Source organism: Periophthalmus magnuspinnatus, chromosome 18 (genome assembly GCF_009829125.3).
Source record: "Periophthalmus magnuspinnatus isolate fPerMag1 chromosome 18, fPerMag1.2.pri, whole genome shotgun sequence".
In the NCBI taxonomy this organism is placed as follows: Eukaryota; Metazoa; Chordata; class Actinopteri; order Gobiiformes; family Gobiidae; genus Periophthalmus; species Periophthalmus magnuspinnatus.
In genome coordinates, this window is record NC_047143.1 from 2,172,892 (window position 1) to 2,189,695 (window position 16,804).

Sequence of the window (16,804 nt, forward strand, 5' to 3'; positions counted from 1 at the left end):
TTTAGTCCTGGTTCAGTCCCGGTTCAGTTCCGGTTCAGTTCCGGTTCAGTCCCGGTTCAGTCCCGGTTTAGATCTGGTTTAGTCCTGGTTTAGTCCTGGTTTAGACCTGGTTTAGTCCTGGTTCAGTCCTGGTTCAGTCCTGGTTCAGTCCTGGTTCAGTCCTGGTCCAGTCCTTGTTTAGTCCTGGTTTAGTCCTGGTTTAGTCCTGGTTTAGTCCTGGTTCAGTCCTGGTTCAGTCCTTGTTTAGTCCTGGTTTAGTCCTGGTTCAGTCCCGGTTTAGATCTGGTTTAGTCCTGGTTTAGTCCTGGTTTAGACCTGGTTTAGTCCTGGTTTAGTCCTGGTTCACTCCTGGTTCAGTCCTGGTTCAGTCCTGGTTCAGTCCTGGTTCAGTCCTGGTCCAGTCCTTGTTTAGTCCTGGTTTAGTCCTGGTTTAGTCCTGGTTCAGTCCTGGTTCAGTCCTGGTTCAGTCCTGGTTTAGTCCTGGTCCAGTCCTTGTTTAGTCCTGGTCCAGTCCTTGTTTAGTCCTGGTTTAGTCCTGGTTTAGTCCTGGTTCAGTCCTGGTTCAGGCCTGGTTCAGTCCTGGTTCAGTCCCGGTTCAGTCCCGGTTCAGTCCCGGTTCAGTCCCGGTTTAGATCTGGTTTAGACCTGGTTTAGTCCTGGTTCAGTCCTGGTTCAGTCCTGGTTTAGTCCTGGTTTAGTCCTGGTTCAGTCCTGGTTTAGTCCTGGTTTAGTCCCAGTTCAGTCCTGGTTTAGTCCTGGTTTAGTCCTGGTTCAGTCCCGGTTTAGATCTGGTTTAGTCCTGGTTTAGTCCTGGTTTAGACCTGGTTTAGTCCTGGTTCAGTCCTGGTTCAGTCCTGGTTCAGTCCTGGTCCAGTCCTTGTTTAGTCCTGGTTTAGTCCTGGTTTAGTCCTGGTTTAGTCCTGGTTCAGTCCTGGTTCAGTCCTTGTTTAGTCCTGGTTTAGTCCCGGTTCAGTCCCGGTTCAGTCCCGGTTTAGATCTGGTTTAGTCCTGGTTTAGTCCTGGTTTAGACCTGGTTTAGTCCTGGTTTAGTCCTGGTTCACTCCTGGTTCAGTCCTGGTTCAGTCCTGGTTCAGTCCTGGTTCAGTCCTGGTCCAGTCCTTGTTTAGTCCTGGTTTAGTCCTGGTTTAGTCCCAGTTCAGTCCTGGTTTAGTCCTGGTTTAGTCCTGGTTCAGTCCTGGTTTAGTCCTCCTTTAGTCCTGGTGTTTCGTTGGGGGATGTAAACTGTTTGCTGTCGTTTCCTTAAATCCAGGTGTGATTCCAGACTGTTGAATTATGGGTAAACAACCACGAGAGCACTGGCCCCGCCCCCACGCTTCAACTTTGACCTCTCCTCTCTCACCTCTACCTGTGGGGTGAGCGAGGAGTGTGAGTACTTCTCCTCCTCCTCCTCGTTCTGTCTTTCTCTCTCCTCTAGTCTTAGTTTTTCACATTCAGAAGTTACAATATTTAGTTTTTAATTGTTAATCACTACGGCAACGGGCGTATTTTTAACTTTTTTTTTTTTTTATCAACCTGAAACCCACAGTCTTTCCTGTTGACAGCTTTATCATCTAATGTGAGCACTGCAGCTGTTCTGAAAGGAAGGGGGCGGGGCCAAGCGTCTGACAACCAATCATTTGGGGCGATCCCAGACACCTGTTCGTCTCTGGGCTTCCATTTTAGATTTTTGAAAAGTTCATTTAGAGAAACTGAAAATATGACGGCTCAATGTTCTAAACGTGTGTTTTTTTAATCAGATCTGCTCTACAAACTGGACTTTCAGAGTTTTATCCATGTTTCAGTCGTTTCTTCTCTTTGAGCCTCTGAAGTTTTATTTGGACTGATTCATGTTTGAGTTTAATCTTTAATCCACTATTTTCAAGACGCCATTTTGTTTTCACCTCCACCTGTACACGCCCACTGTGACACGCCCACTTTGACTCGCCCACTGTGACACGCCCACTTTGACTCGCCCACTTTGACTCGCCCACTGTGACACGCCCACTTTGACTCGCCCACTTTGACTCGCCCACTGTGACGTACACGCCCACATTGAGTCACCCACTGTGACACGCCCACTTTGACTCGCCCACTGTGACGTACACGCCCACTTTGACGTACACACCCACTGTGATGTACACGCCCACTTTGACGTACACGCTCACTGTGACACGCCCACTGTGACTTGCTCACTGTGAAGCACACGCCCACTTTGACGTACACGCCCACTGTGATGTACACGCCCACTTTGACGTACACGCTCACTGTGACACGCCCACTGTGACTTGCTCACTGTGAAGCACACGCCCACTTTGACGTACACGCCCACTGTGATGTACACGCCCACTGTGATGTACACGCCCACTTTGACGTACACGCCCACTGTGACACGCCCACTGTGACGTCTGCACTTCCTTCTCCAGTTTTATTTTCTCGTTAATACTCGTAGGATTCGTCAGCGTCGCGTCGTCATTTTGGTACAAATTTTTTTTTAACGTGCTGCTCTAGTGCGATGTGGCTCTGTCCGTAGGGGGCGCCAACAGCCAACGCCAACGCTTTGTCGTCATGACGTTCACGATGACGTCAGCTCCCATTGGACACCGCAGTTTTCTAACATCGAAATCTGCGAACTTGTTTCTTTTACTGAGCCGTTTTAGATGAATATTGTGATTTAAAATGTGTAAATTATAATAAATGATCCACTATATAAACCTGTCACTGTTACAAGTCAAATCTGTGGAGAGGCGAGCCCATTCACAGTAAGAATGCAGTGTATTTTATAGCGGGGAAAACCTCACTTTCTAAACAGTCTACGGTTTTAACAGAGGTATATTTAGTCTTTTCTCCATCCTCAGCAGTAAAACAGGTGAAGTTAATGCCATACTGTGGAACATTCCTGGCAAACCCTCCATCAGAAGTGTGACTTATTCCCCTTCAAAGCCTGCACTCAACTGAAGGAAGTCTACATTTAAAGTTAATAGAGGAAATTCCCCCTGGACCAAACCCACCGTGTGTTTATCTGAGCGGCAGCAGTAAAAGTGCAGTGAGCTGTAATCAGAGTGTGACCACAGGGTTAAACGCGCGAGTGTGACCACGGGTTAAAACGCGGAAGTGTGATCACCAGGTCTAAACTAGGACTAAACCAGGACTAAACCAGGTTTAATCCAGGTCTAAACCAGGTCTAAGGCAGGACTAAACCAGGTCTAATCCAGGTCTAAACCAGGTCTAATCCAGGACTAAACCAGGACTAAACCAGGTCTAAACCAGGTCTAATCCAGGTCTAAAGTAGGACTAAACCAGGACTAAACCAGGACTAAACCAGGTCTAATCCAAGTCTAATCCAAGTCTAAACCAGGTCTAAACCAGGATTAAACCAGGTCTAATCCAGGTCTAAACTAGGACTAAACCAGGACTAAACCAGGTCTAATCCAGGTTTAATCCAGGTCTAAACTAGGACTAAACCAGGACTAAACCAGGTTTAATCCAGGTCTAAACCAGGTCTAATCCAGGTCTAAACCAGGTCTAATCCAGGTCTAAACCAGGTCTAATCCAGGACTAAACCAGGACTAAACCAGGTCTAAACCAGGTCTAATCCAGGTCTAAACCAGGACTAAACCAGGTCTAAACCAGGTCTAATCCAAGTCTAAACCAGGTCTAAACCAGGATTAAACCAGGTCTAATCCAAGTCTAATCCAAGTCTAAACCAGGTCTAAACCAGGATTAAACCAGGTCTAATCCAGGTCTAAACTAGGACTAAACCAGGACTAAACCAGGACTAAACCAGGTTTAATCCAGGTCTAAACCAGGTCTAATCCAGGTCTAAACCAGGTCTAATCCAGGTCTAAACCAGGTCTAAACCAGGTCTAAACCAGGTCTAAACCAGGTCTAATCCAGGACTAAACCAGGACTAAACCAGGTCTATAACAGGACTATTCCAGGTCTAATCCAGGTCTAAACCAGGTCTATAACAGGACTAAACCCGGTCTAATCCAGGTCTAAACCAGGTCTATAACAGGACTAAACCAGGTCTAAAAGTGGACTATATATTTCCCGCTGTAGCTCAAATAAAGTCTAAATTAGGCCACGCCCACAAAGTGACTGTCCCAGTGCCACAGTTGGACAAACACTGCCCCGTGTGGTCGTCGTCGTCATTGTTTTCATCGTTGTCGTTTTTATCAGTGAACTCACAGTTTCCTGTTTCAGTTGAGTCTCTCTCCTCTTTCTCTCTGACTCAGTCCTGACCTCGTCTCTTACCCACGATGCACCTCTCCTCCATCACTCCGCTCTTTTCTCTCCTCCGTCTCGTTTTTTTGTTTTCTGTCCCCGTTGCCGTGGAGACAGCGGCGGCCGGTTGCCTCGAGGGTCGGGACAAAGACGATCGTCCACAGGTGAACTGCACCGGGGCGGGGCTCAGACGGGTACCAGCGGGAATCGAACCGGCAACCCAGGTCAGAAAATGCTCTTTGTATCAAAATATGTTCACCAGTCTCACAACAGAAGTGGATTTAAAGTGCAGTGTGTAACTTTTCTCGTGAAGGGTTCTGCCGCCTCCTTCTTGTCTCCATGGAATGTCCCACAGTACGACATTAAACAGCAATTTTGTTACATAGAAAACCTGCATTCTCATCTCGTCTCCATGGAGTTTAAGCAAATAAGCAATAAAAGCAATAAAATCTCCATGGAAACGAGAAGGAAAACCAGAAAAGTTGCCTAGTGCTTCTTTAAGTTAAACAAATGTAATGTATTTTTTAGTTTATGATAAAGATTCATGGTCAGACAGCTAAAAAGGTTACATAGTGGGACTTTAAAGCTTCATTGTGAAACTTTTCTGGTGGAGAGTTCCGCCACCTGCTTGTCTCCACGGAGATGTCATCGCTTTGCCTGGAATGTCCCACAGTATGGCATTAAACTGCAATTTTGTTATGTAGAAAACATGCATTCTTACTGAGATGTTACTATGTGCTCATCTCCATGGAGTTTAATGCCGTAGTATGGAACATTTCACGCAAAGCAATAAAATCTCCATGGAGACGAGAAGGAAAACCAGAAAAGTTCCCTAGAGCTGCTTTAAGTTAAACAAATGAATTTTTATTTTTTAGTTTATGATAAAGATTCATGGTCAGACAGCTAAAAAGGTTACATAGTGGGACTTTAAAGCTTCATTGTGAAGCTTTTTTTCCCGGTGGAGAATCCCGCCACCTGCTTGTCTCCATGGAGATATCATCGCTTTGTCTAGAATGTCCCACAGTATGACATTAAACATAAAAAACGTGTATTTTTACTGACCTGTTGACATGTTCTCATCTCCATGGAGTTTAATGCCATAGTACGGAATATTCTACGCGAAGCAATAAAATCTCCATGGAGACGAGAAGGAAAACCAGAAAAGTTGCCTAGTGCTTCTTTAAGTTAAACAAGTGAAACGTATTTTTTAGTTTATGATAAAAAATTCATGGTCATATACAGCCAGAAAGGTTACGTAGTGGGACTTTAAAGCTGCATTGTGAAACTTTTCCAGTGGAGAGCTCCGCCACCTGCTCGTCTCCATGGAGATGTCATCGCTTTGCCCAGAATGCAATGCAAACACAGTGGCATTAAACTTATTTTGCATTTATTTTATCGTACAAAACACCTTAAAAACTCTGGTTCTTCCTGTGATTGGGGGCCGCGTCTCCACAGATCCGACGTGTAACTCGCCCCGATTGCTCGTCTCCACGCAGAAAAACAGCAAAAGTTTAACGCCGTACTGTGTGGAAGATTCCAGCCAAAACGAAAGCATCTCCATGGAGACAATCAGGTCTCAGCAGACTCTTCGCCCGTAAAGTTCCATCGTGCGGCTTTAAAAAAACGACGTCACTTTTGTCTTATCCGTGGACGGCGGGCGTTTCCTGTTTCCTTATACGGGCGGTTTGATTGACAGCTCGGGTCCACTTCCTGTTGATAAAAGTGCAGCGTTTGTGCGACGTTTCTGCTCTAATTTTAATCTTTTTTTTTTTGTTTTTTTGTTTTTTTTAGGTTTTGTTGTTCCCGCTAAACCAGTTCTCGGACTTTTCTTGGACGTATTTCACGACTTTCGACCAGATCCATGAAATCGACCTCAGCAAAAACCAGGTCCGGAGCATAAATATCACCGTTAGTTCATAAAGCGGCGTACGCGGGCTTCCATCACCCCAGACACTTCCTCCTCGAGACGTTCCCAGACCAAAGAGAGACCAGAGTGAACGATATCGAAAAGTTAAACCCGTGTATTTGATCAATGATTTCATCTGGTAGAACGAAACAAAGTAAAAGTACTGCACTGTCACGTGTTTTAGGTGTCTGTACTTTACTTTTTATACTTTTACTTCAGTACATTTGAGAGCAGGTGTCACTTTTTACTGTTTTTATTTCCGTCTGAGACCTTCTGAAGAGGCTGAGGGTTTATTTTAACACGTTCATGATTAAAATATAGAAATAAAAACAGATCGATTCAGTTGTTTCTGTTTCGAAATTCAGCACAAATAAAAAAAAACTCAAATTCAAACTGGGACAAAATTTTAAAATGAGATAAATTTACGGGACAAACTCAATATTTATTTAAAAAAAAAAACTGCAGCTGATGTGTGACGTTTAAACTTTTCACACGGAAACAAACTTTAATTAAAACTTTAACACAAAATCTGGAACAACTCAAGCCTGAAATTATAAACATCTGAGAAATTAAATATGAAATAAAAGTTGTATTTGTTTCTTTTTTAAATAAATAAAATAAATTATGTCCGTCTCTGTAGCATTTCAAATTCCTTTTTAAAGTAAATCTTTTTTCACAAGCCAATAAATAAATAAATAAATAAATAAATAAATAAATAAATAAATAAATAAATAAATAAATAAATAAATAAATAAATAAATAAATAAATAAATAAATAAATAAATAAATAAATAAATAAAAATAATTTTGTTCACTGAAAATTTGATTAACAAACTATTAACAGTCCAGGCCTAAGGAGTAAAAAAAGTTCACAGGGAAAACAAATATTCAAGCTCAATTTGCTACGCTCTGATTTACTCGATTGCTGCACTAGCAAAGCATTCTGGGATTTGTAGTATTTGTATGTGCTATACACCAGCGGGCAGCTCTAACGCACATTTGATATGATCTCACGGGGCCAAATATAGTTACACCATGAGCCAGATTTGGTCCCCGGGCCTGAGTTTGACATATGTGCCTTATAAGATCTAAAAATCTGCGTAAAATACTTGTATTTTTTACTCTTTAAGTGCATTTTTAAACAGGTACTTTAAAACGTTTTACTTTAGTTTTTTCCATGTGATACTTTTACTTTTACTTGAGTATTTTTTCACTCTGGTATCTGTACTTTTACTTAAGTAACAAAATTAGCTTAACTCCTATATCTCCTGCACCTGAAAATATGTTTAAAAAAAACCCAAAACAAAACAAAAAAAACAAAACATAAAATAAAAAATAAAATTAAATAAAATTAAATAAAATAAAATTAAATTAAAATAAAATTAAAATAAAATAAAATAAAATAAAATAAAATAAAATAAAATAAAATAAAATAAAATAAAATAAAATAAAATAAAATAAAAAAATAATAAATAAAATAAAATAAAATAAAATAAAATGAGAATCATACTGTCAGAGTTTCTTGATTTGTTGTTTGAGTTGTTTTATCCAGACTTCTCTTCTAAACCTGCTCGTCTCCTGTACGTCCAGATCTCCGCCCTCAGCCCCAGCGTCGCTCCGGTCCTGCCCAGCCTCTCGGTGCTCCGTCTGGGCTCGAATCAGCTCCGAGCGATCCCTGAACACTGCTTCTCTGGAAGTCCAGCTTTGACCGAGCTGTACCTCCAAAACAACCTCCTCAGCTCCCTCCGAGACCTCTCCTTCTCCGGACTCAGTAAACTCGAGGTCAGCGAAATAATTTAAGATTTAAATCAGATCTATTCTGCAAAATTGACTTTTCAGAGGTTTGAATCGTGTTATAGTCGTTTCCTTCACCATTTACTCACCTGAAGTCGTATTTGGACTGATTCATGTTTGAGTTTAATCTTTAATCGCTTATTTTCAAGACGCCATTTTGCAGATAAACCCCCGTCTTCACGATGACATTTACGCCGACATCAGCTCCACTGGACGCCGCGGTTTTCTAGCATTGAAATCTGCGAACGTTTCTCTTTTATTAAGTTGTTTTAGTTGAACATTGTGATTTAAAATGTGTAAATTATAAAAAAATGATCCACAGAGACGAGAACCATAGAGACTCAAGCACAGTAGGTCTTAACAGTTAAAAATAAACTTTGGTTGATGTTCATTTTGACGTTTTTATTTAGTTTTAGCCAAGATTTAGTCGATCATTTAGACGATTAAATGGTAAAATGGTCACGGTCACATTTTTACACAGCGCTTTTCTACCTTTTAGTCGCTCTAGCGCTCTACCGACTGAGCCACCGTCGCCCCCTTGAATCCATTATAGTTTCAGTAAACCAGAAAATATACGGTTTTATTTTAACTGATAAAATGTTTTTTTAGACGATGAGTTTGTTTCGGATTCAAAAAAAGAACTTGGATCGAGTCTCCGCTTTTTCATTCATTTATGTTTAATTTCAATATTCAACCAAAAAAAAAAAAAAGTACTTTAAGCTGTCAAATATATTTTTTTAGTCATATTTTAGTCAACAAATATAAAGTTGTTTTTTTTTAAAGAGGAGATATTTTACTTGTATGGGGAATCAGCTGCTAAAACATAACACATTTATATCATTTTCATCGTTTCATTTTCATTGTTGACGTTTTGAGTCTTTCCTCCCTTTGCTCTCTGTGCTAAGCCCCTCCCCCTTCAGAGCACTATCGCAACACAATCAGCTGCATCGCACTAATGAAACTACTGCACATCACACCAGGTTTGTGAAGTCGTAGTGTACAGTTTTGTGTCGTGTTTTTGTATATTTATGGAGGATTGTCGTCGTGTGGGAGCGTGGGTGATGTCGGCTTGTGGGCGGAGCCTCGTACAGAATCTTACAGCTAAAGGTTAGGAGAATTTGAATAGGGCCCGGGAGAGATCTCTAGATTAGTCAAACATGCATGGATGACGTTTAAAACCTCTTCAGACGTGTTTTTGATGAAGGAAACAACGTTGGAACATGGGAGAAAACTCCAAAAAATCTAAATATGACATTGATTTAAAAAAAAACTTTCAACACTGATGTTTATTTATGACTATATTTTTATTTTCTTTGACTAAATTAACTCTCGGTCGTTGTTTAGATCCTGGATTTGTCTGGCAATCACATCCAGACCCTTCCTCCGCTCATGATGCATCCTCTGACGAACATCGAGACGCTGTATTTAGAAGGAAACAAGGTACGATTCAAGAGTCGGAATTTTATATTTTTAAACCGAGAATCTATTTTTTGTTAATTCTGTCCTGAAAACGTAACTGGGCTGGACAGATGTAGCATGAAAAGGTCAGTCAGGATCCTCCGTTCTGTTAAAACATTCATAATTAAGACTCAAGAAAGTATTTACAAACTGGAAATATTCTGAAAAGGAAACCAGTTCTCGGACTTTTCTTGGACGTATTTCATGACTTTCGACCAGATCCATGAAATCGACCTCAGCAAAAACAAAACAAAACAAAAAAAACAGGTCCGGAGCATAAATATTACCGTTAGTTCATAAAGCGGCGTACGCAGGCTTCCACCACCCCAGACACTTCCTCCTCGTGACGTTCCCAGACCAAAGAGAGACCAGAGTGAACGATGTCGAAAAGTTAAACCCGTGTATTTGATCAAGCGATTTCATCTGGTAGAATGAAACGAAGTAAAAGTACTGCACTGTGACGTGTTTTAGGTGTCTGTACTTTACTTTTTATACTTTTACTTCAGAGGAGTACACAGAGGAGTACACAGAGGAATACACTGAGGAGTACACTGAGGAGTACACTGAGGAGTACACTGAGGAGTACACAGAGGAGTACACTGAGGAGCACACAGAGGAGTACACAGAGGAGCACACAGAGGAGCACACAGAGGAGTACACAGAGGAGCACACAGAGGAGTACACAGAGGAGCACACAGAGGAGCACACAGAGGAGTACACAGAGGAGCACACTGAGGAGTACACTGAGGAGTACACTGAGGAGCACACTGAGGAGTACACTGAGGAGTACACAGAGGAGCACACAGAGGAGCACACAGAGGAGTACACTGAGGAGCACACTGAGGAGTACACAGAGGAGTACACTGAGGAGTACACAGAGGAGTACACAGGAGTACACAGAGGAGCACAGAGGAGTACACAGAGGAGTACACAGAGGAATACAGTGAGGAGTACACAGAGGAGTACACAGAGGAGCACACAGAGGAGTACACAGAGGAGTACACAGAGGAATACACTGAGGAGTACACAGAGGAGTACACAGAGGAGCACACAGAGGAGCACACAGAGGAGTACACAGAGGAGTACACAGAGGAATACACTGAGGAGTACACAGAGGAGTACACAGAGGAGTACACAGAGGAGTACACAGAGGAGCACACAGAGGAGTACACAGAGGAATACACTGAGGAGTACACAGAGGAGTACACAGAGGAGCACACAGAGGAGCACACAGAGGAGCACACAGAGGAGTACACTGAGGAGTACACTGAGGAGCACACTGAGGAGTACACAGAGGAGTACACTGAGGAGTACACAGAGGAGTACACAGAGAAGTACACTGAGGAGCACACAGAGGAGTACACAGAGGAGTACACAGAGGAGTACACAGAGGAATACACTGAGGAGTACACAGAGGAGTACACAGAGGAATACACTGAGGAGTATACAGAGGAGTACACAGAGGAGTACACAGGAGTACACAGAGGAGCACAGAGGAGTACACAGAGGAGTACACTGAGGAGTACACTGAGGAGCACACAGAGGAATACACTGAGGAGTACACAGAGGAGTACACAGAGGAGTACACAGAGGAGCACAGAGGAGTACACAGAGGAGTACACAGAGGAGTACACTGAGGAGTACACTGAGGAGTACACTGAGGAGCACACAGAGGAGTACACAGAGGAATACACTGAGGAGTACACAGAGGAGCACACAGAGGAGCACACAGAGGAGTACACAGAGGAGTACACAGAGGAGTACACAGAGGAGTACCCTTCGTCGGCCGAGTACTTTGAAGCATTCATCACGCTGGGACACGGCCCGTGTCTCCTCCCTCTTGGGCGTCGGCTTTTCCTGATCTGAAGTCTGTTTTTTCATCCACTCCTCAACAGTTCGTCGTTGATGCTGCTCCATTTCGTAGATGTGTCACTGTTCACTGTTTTCTGCTTTTGTGTGCCGTTTTTTCTGGAGTATAAGTCGCACCAGCCAAAATATGTATAATAATGAAGAAAAAAAACATATATAAGTCGCATTTTGCAAAATCCAAGACCAAGAACAGACATTTTATCTTCAAAGTCAAGTTATAATAATAATAATAATAAAATGTGGAACAATCAGGACAACACGCTAACGTAACACATTTATATTTATTCAGCGACGGCTAGAAGGTTAGCTATGTCCATTTATATAAACAGTTTATGGGCGAGACTTATTGTATTTGTAAAATTTTGAGGAAAAAAGAGCAAGAGCAAGAAAAGAAAACGAAACAAAAGAACCGACAAAAAGAACAAAATGCGACCAAAGCTAGTGATGGTGTTAGCACAGAGCTGTTAGCTGTTTTTATTGTATGTATTTACACATGTATTTCAGATCAAGGTGCTGCCTGATGATTGGTTCAGCCAGAAGGAGGAGGTGCCTTACCTGTACCTCTCGGCCAATCCGTGGGCTTGCTCCTGTTCCCTCGGTTACCTGTACAATTATCTGGACATGTATGAAGGAAATGTTTACGTGAGAGACGGACCCATCATCAACCCGGACATGGAGAGTGTGGTGAGAGCAGCAGCTTTTTTACTCGTATTTTTAATCGCCACGACTACAGTTACTAAGGGAAGACAAGGGTAAGGTCGTAAAACATGAGGTTTTTTTTTGAAAAGCCCACATTTTCAGCCAAATAAAAGTTGAAATACGTATTTGATTAATGTCTCGATGTACTAATACCACAGTTATAGTCTCAAACAATTACAAATATCAAAAAATACAAGTGTTTTATTCGTGTACAGTTGTCCCTCGCTATAACGCACTTCACCTTTCACGGTCTCGCTGTTTTGCGGATTTTTTTAGTGCAATTTTTCTTGCTTTTTTTCCAAAGTGTATGAACGTGCATTGTGTCGTGCGTCCTGATTGGCTGTTGGACTGTAGACCATTGTGTCCTACGTCCTGATTGGCTGTTGGACTGTAGACCATTGTGTCGTGCGTCCTGATTGGCTGTTGGACTGTAGACCATTGTGTCGTGCGTCCTGATTGGCTGTTGGACTGTAGACCATTGTGTCGTGCGTCCTGATTGGCTGTTGGACTGTAGACCATTGTCCATCAGTCTCCTCCGTGCCGTGTCTCCTGTCCAGTACAGAATGTGTTCAGACAAATTTACATAAACGTTGGATCTCAGTGTGACTCTGAAGTGCTGTACGTTTGCGATTTGTTTTCTCCCCGACAAAACCCACAATGTCGATGAAACGTTCTGCACCGACAAAGACGCCGACGAAGGTTTGAACTTTGAGAGAGTTTAAACGAGAGAGAAATGTGAGAAAATGTTAACGCCTGTGTGAGAAAAGTGTATAAAGTGTGTGGTGAGGGGTTTTACAGACAAAAACAGAGAGAATAATGTAAAAAATAAAGCTGATACTTCACGGATTTCACCTGTTGTGAGGTATTTTTAGAACGTGACCCCCAGCGATGTTTTTATACAGTTCGTTTCCACCTTCAAGATACTCAAAGCCAATCAACTGATGCAGTATACGCACGACATACAACATAGTAAAAGAAAAGTTCAAATCTGTCAACTGGACAAATCGTTGTAGGAGTGAAGACGTTTGGCTGCTCAATCCTTCAGTCCTTCAGCCTTATATCAGTCTGAGGGGAGGAGCTAATCCCACTGAAACTGTAAACACCTAATGTCTCCAGTTTAATCTCAAATGACCCTGTCCAACCTTTAATGGCCCTCCTAAAGTTCTCTCTGTTTTGGGTCTGAGGACAGAGTCGTAGATCGGTGAGAGGTTATGTCCAATTTAAGGAAGGATTCTCTTTCCTCACAAAAATTAATTTCACAGCGAAACACAAAATTAAATGTGTCAACTGGACAAATCGTCGCAGGAGTGAAAAGTGAAGAAGGAGGTTCAGATCGGAGCCTGAGAAAAGAAATGGTTTTGTCATTTACAAGACAAAAATGAAACTCTCCTGAACATGTTTAGAATAATGTTGATATCGTTTAAATAAAGAGTGTTTTTATTTTCTGAGTACGGCGTTTATTCCTTAGTATCGAAATCAAGTTAGAATTTTTTGCGACGTGACGACACTAGTTTTTCGTCACGTAAAAATGTGTTTTTCTCATCAAAAACATCCCTTTATTTTGTTGAATTCACCTGTTTAAAGTTGCATTGTGTAACTTTTCTAGTGGACGGTTTGTCTCCATGCTGTTGCTATCACTTTGACTGCAATGCTCCACAGTATGGCATTAAACGCATTGATCTAGCATAGCTTTTTTTTTTTTTTTTTCATTTATTTATAACTTTTTCAAACCATTTCTTTTCTCAGGCTCCGATCTGAACCTCCTTCTTCACTTTTCACTCCTGCGACGATTTGTCCAGTTGACACATTTCATTTTGTGTTTTGCTGTGAAATTAATTGTTTTTAACCCATAGCCCAATGCTCTGTGCAAATAAACAGCCTAACGTGCACCAAAATGTTCTTTTTTTTCCAGATTTGTGGAAGTCCACGGTCTCTAGCGGGTCAACCTGTGGTCAAACTCGAAGAATCGGACTTTTGTGACCCACTGAGTCCCACAGAATCAGCTCCGACTGAACCGAGAACCGCTATGTTTCCAGATGATGTCGATTTTTTTGGTACACCCACTGCTAGCTCTACTCCTCCTCCTCCAACGACTACCACAGCTGCTACTACTACTACTACTGCAGATATTACTACTCCAGTTTACAGATATTTGACTGAGAAGTTTTATAAAGATGTTACAAGGTACGAAATTTACACAAGTGATTGGTCTGAATTTTGGGGATCGGTCCGAGGACATGGACGACAGGTCAAAAAGACAACGACACCTCCAACGACCGAACCCCCGACTACCCCAACGACCCCACCGTCTACAACTACGCCTCCCGCAACCGAACCCCCAACGCCGACGACTCCAACGTCTACAACTTTCCCCGCTTCCCCGACGCAAAATTCTGCAACACCGCTGACTTTTTCCACAACGAACCCAACTGAAATACCAAAAACGACCTTTTTCACCCTCGAAACCTTTAAAATGACTCCTACAGAAACGGTTAGCATGGTTAGCAACAACGGAAGCAGCGGCAAAGTTAGCTACGTCGAAGCGAGAAGAGTTTTTTGCTTTTGGCTGTTCGTTTGTTGTGTTTTTCTTTGCGTTATTTCTGCCGTTTCTTCACTGATCGTCGCTTGTAGGTTGTATTTTTGGTACACAGGCATCTATAAGTCCTTAAAATGTATTATAGTTGGCAAGGAGCAAATTAGAATGGTGACTTCTTGCGGAAATATTCACAAACAACAGGCAAAATATCGAACTATGCTGTTTGTGTCTAAGGATGTGAATCAAGGCGAGCACGTGGAATGTTTCGTTAGTTTAGAGCCAAAAAATGGGACGGAACAAGCGCAAAACGTTGAAAAGTTAGCCTACAAACAGGAAATGTATCGCGTGATCAGCAAAGAAGAGGAAATCGACGCTAACGACGTGCTAGCGGAATGCAAAGCTAGCCGAGGAGCTAACACGGGCGTATCTAAAAAGCGTTACAGTGTTATTTTGAGGGAAGAAGGTGAAAAAGATGGAGGAGAAATAGAGAAATGCGATTGGGTAGTTGGGGGATGGGAGGTGGAGAAAGGGGCGGGGCCTGGAAGCAGCTGGGGGGAGTGGCTAGGGCAGATTTTACCCAGCGTGCCGTGGGGGGTGAGCGCGCCGGCCAAAAGTGAAGCGGCGTCGGTGGAGTGTCGTTCGAGTGAAAAAGACGAGTAAAGTTTTGAGTAAAGTCGTCAAAAGTATCGAAAAAGTCACATTTACAAGACAAAAATGAAACTTTAGAATAATGTTGATATTGTTTAAATAAAGAGTGTTTTTATTTTCTGAGTACGGCGTTTATTCCTTAGTATCGAAATCAAGTTAGAATTTTTAGCGATGTGACGACACTAGTTTTTCATCACGTAAAAATGTGTTTCAAATCAAAAACATCCCTTTATTTTGTTGAATTCACCTGTTTAAAGTTGCATTGTGTAACTTTTCTAGTGGACGCTTTGTCTCCATGCTGTTGCTATCGCTTTGACTGCAATGCTCCACAGTATGGCATTAAACGCATTGATCTAGCATAGCTTTTTTTTTTTTTCATTATTTGTGTTTTTATTGCTCAACTTTCTGTGAGTGGGGGTCATCTCTCCACAGATCTAAGCTGTAACTTAGCCTGGTTGTGCCACCTGTGTGTGTCTCCATGGAGATAAGGTTAAGCTTAAACTAAAGTTATGTTGTGATGTATTTTAAGACTCAGAATGTTAAAGTTCTATCTCTGAATGAAGGACGGGGACAGATTTCTTATGTTACACAGTTTTGTTTTGTTTGTTTTTTGTTTTTTATATAAATACAATAAAGTGATTGAATGTGGGGTTTTTTTTTTTTTTTTTCAGTGTTTTTAATTAAAGTGAGAAATAAAGCCTTACTATACAAAGTTGTGGTTTAGTCTCATTTATATTTCATACGTTTTAGCTTTTGTGTGAATATTTAATAACTAAATAACTGCATATATAAATGGACATAGCTAACCTGCTAGCCGCCGCTGCGCTCCAAACAGGAAGTGATCGTGTGCGCACTTCCTGCTCCATCGACTCTGGCTCCAATTCACTTTCTATTGAAAAACTGTGTCCTCTCTCTGTCTCTGCTGCTTCAGACTCATTTTGGTCTTAAATGTTCATATTAACCCTCTACATGATCCTGGGTTCATTTATTTATTTATTTATTTTTTTGAGTTGTTTATTTTGAGGTTGTTTTTTTTTCTTTTTAGTTATTTTGAGTTTTGTTTTTTTTTTTGTTTTTTTTTTGGGGGGGGGGGGGGTTTAGTTGTTTATTTTGAGGGTTTTTTGTTATTTTGAGTGTATTAATTATTTTGTTTTTTGGTCTTAAATGTTCGTATTAACCCTCTATGATCCTGGGTTCTTTTTTTCTTTTTTCTTTTTTGAGTTGTTTATTTTGAGGTTTTTTTTCTTCTTCTTCTTTTTAGTTATTTTGAGGTTTTTTTATTTTTTATTTTTATTTTTTAGTTGTTTATTTTGAGGGTTTTTTGTTATTTTGAGTGTATTAATTATTATTTTTTGTTTATTTTTTGGTCTTATATGTTCGTATTAACCCACTCTACATGATCCTGGGTTCATTTTTATTTTTTTTGAGTTGTTTATTTTGAGGGTTGTTTTTTTTGTTTTGTTTTTTTGTTGTTTATTTTGAGGTTTGTTTGTTTGTTTTTTTTCCTCTTTTTTCACTATTGTGTCTGTAAATCAAGATCTGAACATTAATAACAAACAAATCAGACGTCTTCTTTTTCCGAGATCGCTCCTGTTAGCAGTTAGCAACAGGTTTGATCGAGCGTTACCCTCAAAACCCTTGCTCTGGATTGGCTCTTTGGTTGCTATGAT

At 41.3% G+C, this 16,804-nt stretch overlaps 1 protein-coding gene across 1 annotated transcript; it reads left to right on the forward strand.

Moving 5' to 3' along the window:
* The first annotated feature begins 1,293 nt into the window (after positions 1 to 1,293).
* Positions 1,294 to 15,146, forward strand: LOC129457133 (platelet glycoprotein Ib alpha chain). Its single transcript, XM_055229219.1, has 7 exons — positions 1,294 to 1,297; positions 4,342 to 4,448; positions 6,016 to 6,111; positions 7,721 to 7,912; positions 9,269 to 9,364; positions 11,756 to 11,935; positions 13,863 to 15,146. Exons 1-7 carry the CDS (start codon positions 1,294 to 1,296, stop codon positions 15,144 to 15,146), a joined length of 1,959 nt encoding a protein of 652 aa, XP_055085194.1.
* The last annotated feature ends 1,658 nt before the right edge of the window (positions 15,147 to 16,804 follow it).